Source organism: Phlebotomus argentipes, unplaced genomic scaffold, assembly GCF_947086385.1.
Source record: "Phlebotomus argentipes unplaced genomic scaffold, Phlebotomus argentipes genome assembly scaffold_4, whole genome shotgun sequence".
Taxonomy (NCBI): domain Eukaryota; kingdom Metazoa; phylum Arthropoda; class Insecta; order Diptera; family Psychodidae; genus Phlebotomus; species Phlebotomus argentipes.
Window position 1 is genome coordinate 3065249 of NW_026776174.1, and position 6000 is coordinate 3071248.

At 34.7% G+C, this 6000-nt stretch overlaps 1 protein-coding gene across 1 annotated transcript in view; it reads left to right on the plus strand.

Annotated features, from left to right (window-relative positions):
• The window catches only part of LOC132257581 (sodium/calcium exchanger 1), a 95983-nt gene extending 90295 nt beyond the window's left edge, over positions 1-5688 (plus strand). The window contains exons 6-9 of the mRNA XM_059754550.1: positions 774-893; positions 2268-2426; positions 2509-2680; positions 3017-5688. Coding sequence (XP_059610533.1) covers positions 774-893; positions 2268-2426; positions 2509-2680; positions 3017-3221 — 656 coding nt within the window. The 3' untranslated portion in view covers positions 3222-5688. The remainder of the gene's footprint in view (positions 1-773; positions 894-2267; positions 2427-2508; positions 2681-3016) is intronic.
• The last annotated feature ends 312 nt before the right edge of the window (positions 5689-6000 follow it).

Below are 6000 nucleotides of genomic sequence, written 5' to 3' on the forward strand. Positions count from 1 at the left end.
TAAAATTTTTACTGCGTTGTGAATGCAAATTATCTGACAATTTTGTTGAAATTAGTTTTTCATATAAATTTTGGGATTTCCAATTAAAAATGTATTGCACACCAATCTGGATTGTTAAACTGATAAACATTCAATTTTCTCTTTTATTTACATTTTACCATACATTTTACACCGAAATGGTGTAAATTATGCATTTATATAATACCTTTCATAATTAATATATACGATAATCTGAATACCAATAATTCGTTTATGGACTTTTCAGAAAAAAAATACTCATACATTTTATTTATGTACGAAATTGCTTGAAAAATGTTCAATCAGGGCGGAATGAATAAATTTTATTGTATGCTTTTTGGTATTGCCAATAAAGCTTGTGGTTGTTCCGAAAACCACTTTGGATAGTTGAAATATTGACATTTTTGGAGTTAAGCAAATAAACGTCGTCGTCCTCTGAGCCTCATGTGTTTTTTTTCCCCAAATGGAGAAAAACTTAAATGGGATTTTTTATCCCTTCAAGCCAATATTCAAATATCACTGTGATGGTGTTTAGAACAAATATTTTTCTTATGGCGTGTGAAAATATTTTCCCTCAAGGGCTGAAAGTGTTGGAAAAAGAGATTTAAGTGACAGAAACAGAAGACAAGAAAAGACGACAGTTGTCCAATTATTGAATTATGAATGTTTTGTTTATCTTTCCACTGAGCTTTCTTTTCCATTTCTTTATACTGTGTCGCGCTGATGTGAAGTATAATTTTTACCAATGATTTCAGGTGACGACGGCGGATCGGACGAGGGCGACGGCGAGGAGCCGACTCCGAGTTGCTCCGACTACATAATGCATTTCTTGACTCTATTCTGGAAGATTATATTTGCCTTTATTCCACCTACAGGTAAGCACTTCCGCACTATACTTTAATGGGAACTTTAAGAAATGAGGTGTACAAAAATGCAGTGGAAAAGCTTCAAAGATTCTATTCATTGAATGTCTGCAAAGACTTCCTCTGGAAGCTGGAAAGCTTTTGAAATGTAGTCATGTGGAAAGACAAAGTATTTGATTAGGGGAGAAAAATAGAGATTCTCCTTCAACTATTTGCTCATTACCATATCGTTGAATTTCATCTGGGAAATCCTTTCCATACGAAGAAGGAGTCTCTCAGTCCCATTTTATTCTCCTTTATTCTCGAAACTGTCTCTATTACAAAAAGGAGCTTTTCAAATCAAATCTCTGAAAAAGTTTTGTGAGCCCTTCAGATATAGCTGTGCTTTGTTGGTATTTGCTGGAAAAGTTATATTCTCGCTCACTCGAAAGTCAATTTACGTGTTGGTGGATTAGTATGAATTATGATTTAAAATTTATATTTTCAATTACCATAACGAGTTTCCAAGCAGGAGAATTATACTACTGAATATCATGGCTAAAACGCCACACAATTATGTACTGGTGTATTATTGCTTAATTTTGCACATTCCCATAAAGCTTAGATTAAAGCAGTCACTTTAAAATTTTGGAAATACTCACAATTGGCTTTTGGATAAATTGACAAAAAGCTCATCACGATGCGCAATTGTTCGCGAATCTTTTCACAGATATTCAATGTTGAAGAAGTAGAGCAAAACGAGTTGGTTTCACTATGTATTATTCAAATATCACTCATATGACAATCCATTGAAAACCTAAGGATTTTGCGTGAATTCATCGGAAGTTTTATTTCTGAACCTTCTTGTTCACAATACAGAGTTTTTTCAGCTTCTCATGGTGAAGCCGCCATTAAAATTCATTGGTGGCAAAACGGTTGCCTGCAAATGCTGTGGCAAACGAAAAAATGGTCGAAAAAGTCATAAAATGTCAGCAAGGAAAATCCAAGGCATTTCCTCCTATTTCGAATGGTGTTATCAAAATAAAAGGATGAAGTGACAAGAAGTGGGACGATGAGTTTCGGGTGAGAAAAGGCCCATTGTGTGCCATTCAAATTTATTTTTCATGAATTTCTACATATGGCAAGAATGATGATGGCCTTTAACGCAAGATGAAGACATTTACAAAGGGATGAACTGAAAAGAAATACTTGGAAACATGCGGCATTATACTATCAATTCTACTAAATACTGGGAGTTTTTAAGGGTAGAACCAAAGTTTTTTTTTTGCCATATTTGTCTTCTACGGAAAAACCATAGAATGGCTGAATAGGACGAAATTAATATTTATTCTTGTGCTGTAAACTTTTCTCGTGTCTTCCTTCTCATATGAATGTTTCCATTCACAGATATGTCTGGCGGGTATTTGTGCTTTGTCATATCAATCTTCTGCATTGGGGTCGTAACTGCAATCATTGGCGACGTGGCATCCCACTTTGGTTGTACACTGGGCATCAAAGACTCCGTGACAGCCATCGTCTTTGTTGCTCTTGGCACAAGTATACCAGGTAAGCATCCGCAGGGAGATTCACATTTCACACAGGATTGCCTCAACGCCTTAACCCACACCCCACCTTTTCCGCCCAACAGACACATTTGCCAGCAAAGTGGCCGCCATTCAGGACAAGTATGCAGACGCGAGTGTGGGAAATGTTACCGGCAGCAATGCAGTTAATGTCTTCTTGGGCATCGGCGTGGCGTGGACAATAGCGGCCGTCTATCATGCCGCCAGAGGTCAAGTTTTCGAGGTGGAGCCAGGAAAGTGAGTATGAGAAAACACACCCACCCTTGGCAAGTTCACTTTCCCCACCCTGAGATGGTGAATGTGCAAGTCAATGCGGAACTTTTAATGCGACTTCCTCGCGAGTTCAGCCACTCAATTCGATGGTTAGGGATAAATTTTCTCCAAGAGTAGTTTCTATAGATCTTTTTTTATTACAATGGGAAATTAAAGCTTTCAAGAAAGGAATGATTTTTAGAGGGTAAAGGAAGGGAAACAACCAAAGTTGGACTTTGCGGAGTTTCGCTTGACAATAGAACCTATTCCGAGCCACTCCAGGAAGCAAGAATGGCTATTGAGGATTGTTTGCTTTTGCAGCCTGGCCTTTTCGGTGACTCTCTTCTGCACTGAAGCAGTCGTTGCCATCATCGTTCTCGTGATGCGGCGCTCCAAGTCAATCGGCGGAGAATTGGGCGGACCCACCACGCCAAAGTATATCACCGCAACGTTCTTCGTGGGACTCTGGGTATTCTACCTGGTCATGAGCAGTTTAGAAGCGTATGGCGTCATAAAGGGTTTCTAAATGACACACATAAGTCAAGTGTAGAATATTTAATTAAAATCCCCCGATTTTTTGTAAAAACGCCCCAAACGTGGATCAAAAACAATTTTTTTTTTGTAATCGAGTGCAACGAAAATTTGCTAAGTTCTTTTCTCTTTATCCAGAAAGAAGTGACATAGATAGAAAGAAAAAGAAAATGGAAGATTGTTTATAAGAGCAATATGTAAAAAGTGAGAGAAATATCCAACTAAAATCATACTTTTAGGTTAGTTAAATAGAATGAGAATGAGATGGTAAATCAATAGCAACAGGAAACAGAAAATGGGAAGATGTTACGGATGAATTGAAAATAGTCAATTTTATACGAATAAAACATAGCTGATGAAGTAGAGAATGATCGCGATAGATATTGAAATAATTTTTCCAATATATTTCGACCTACTTTCATCCTCAAAAGCTATCTTAAACTTCACTTTCTACTCTTTTTTTTCGCCAAATATGTATTTAAAACATCCCCAATTTAGCGTAAATCGCTGAAATTGTGTTCTACCGAAGAGAAATTGTACGCAAACCAACAAACAGTATGAAGATATTCTTAAGTAATCATATTTGAATAGATTATGAAGAGCAAAGCTGGAATGGAGAACATTTTGTACATGTCTTATTTAGTAACATGATTAATATACCACGATTTTGTACATACATACTATTGTACATATTGCAACATATATTTGAGTTGTATAGACAATTAATTGCCATCTTTTTCGACACCGTTAGAAAGCGTTGTCTTCAAACCGAATTAGCGTTTGGTTTCAATTTTTTGGAGATTTCTTTTGGATGAGAGAGAAGATCGGCTAAATTGCTCGAGAAGGCGTAACTTATTAGTTGTTTCTTGCCAGAACAACACAGCGAATTATGTAAACATGTCGGGAACAAAGACAACAACATTCATCCCTGCTGAAAATGATTTATTTGAGATAAAAAAAAATTAATATGCGACTAAAAGTGTTTTATCTGTGTGAATTGAACTTCTTGCCAATGAGTTCACGCACTGGATGTCATTGTGAATGGCTTTTTTGAAATCGCAAATGCAAATTGTCAGCAATTGCAGAGCGAGATCTTCAAATTGTTTTTAGTGTAACTTTATAAGAATGAGAAAAGATTAGCCTATGTCGTTCGCTTAGAACGTTTCTTTTCTGTTCTCAAGACATTACTTCCTTCGCAACAATAAATATTTACACATTTTTATTAATTAAGTTATTCGACTTACAAATCATTATAACTTTCGATCATTAAGCGGCGATTACACTCTAACTTCTTTTTCACGTGTAAGATTGTACACCAAATTCAATCTGTATCACAACTACATTATTGAGAGTATTATTGTTGAAATGCTGCCATCATCATTAACGAAGTGATGAGTATTAGCGTTAATCACATTAATTCATCTACTCCACCCATTAATAAATGTCATATGACTTCTTCTTCATTAACTATTATTATTTCCGAACTACTTGAACTGTTTCTTTCTCACGTACGGCTTTCACCGGACTTACTGTAGGAAGAAATGTAACACCCTCGCTAGATAAATACTTCCGGACGTAGTTGGAAAAGGTGAAGCATGGATGAGCTCTTATTTGTGTGGAAGCGGCTATAAAGTCCTGGTTCGTTGAAAACTCTCCATGAAGTCGTAAATCTAGTCAATAAATATCCTTCAATAACTTAAGTCATTTTTTTTTAAATACAACTATAACAGTAAGTGTTGAATGGTGGTGAAAAAAAAACTACTATACAATTGACAGTAAGAATTCCACCAAAATCCGTGAAAATGTCAAAGAGGAAGGAAATAACTCGTAGAATAAATTTATGTGATACATTAAAGTGAAACAAAATAATACTATGTAATATCGAATCAAAGTCCAACTTATTGAATGTAAAGAGAGATGAAGAAGCTATTGATTGTTGAATTTTTAAATTTGTGTAATAGTTGTATAGAAAATTGACTATCTTTCGGGTGTGAATAATGGACCTTCCTGACATTTACTTTGCATCTCGTGATCGTTTGTGAACCAGAACCTTAAGGCAAAATAGACGGAAATTCTCAGCCAATGGGTAATAATCAATAAAGAAAGAAAAAATGTAAGTCAAATCGTTGAATAACGTAAAAATGTACCACCTAAATGAAAATTTTAGTGACCTCTCAATCATTTTTTCAATTTTTCTCCAAATAACATTTCTTACGTGTTTAAGAATAAGTCTTCCGTTCCATTTTTCAAAACAAACAAATGTGTCTTTTCTTTCTCTTTTGAGCCTAACATTTGTCTACTTTTCTCCACATCCTCTCTAACTCAAAACTGTCTCTAAACGTAACATATTTGCAAGATATTACTCAAAATAGAATTAAATTCTACTCTATGTATATTTCTAACCTCTCTATCAACTTTCCACATGAATATTACTACTGGCAAGAGTAATTAAAAAAAATAAATCAGAGGAAAACCAAATTAAATCCCACACTCACTTACCCTCAAAGTAAAAGAACAAAAAAAAACAGATACATGAAGAAGAAATGAACTAAGGAAAGAAGTTAAAAATAATGTAAATGTTTACAAAGTTTCCGTTACTTAATGTTTCTTATATAGAGAATAAAAAGTATATTTATAAAGAGAAATCGAAAAAGGAAATACTATGAAAGACATTCTACTAATCACTTCTAATGTATTTGTAATATGTATTAAAAAAAAATATAAAAATAAATAAATTCAAAATCTGCTTAAAATTTGAAATTTATCCAAAGTTC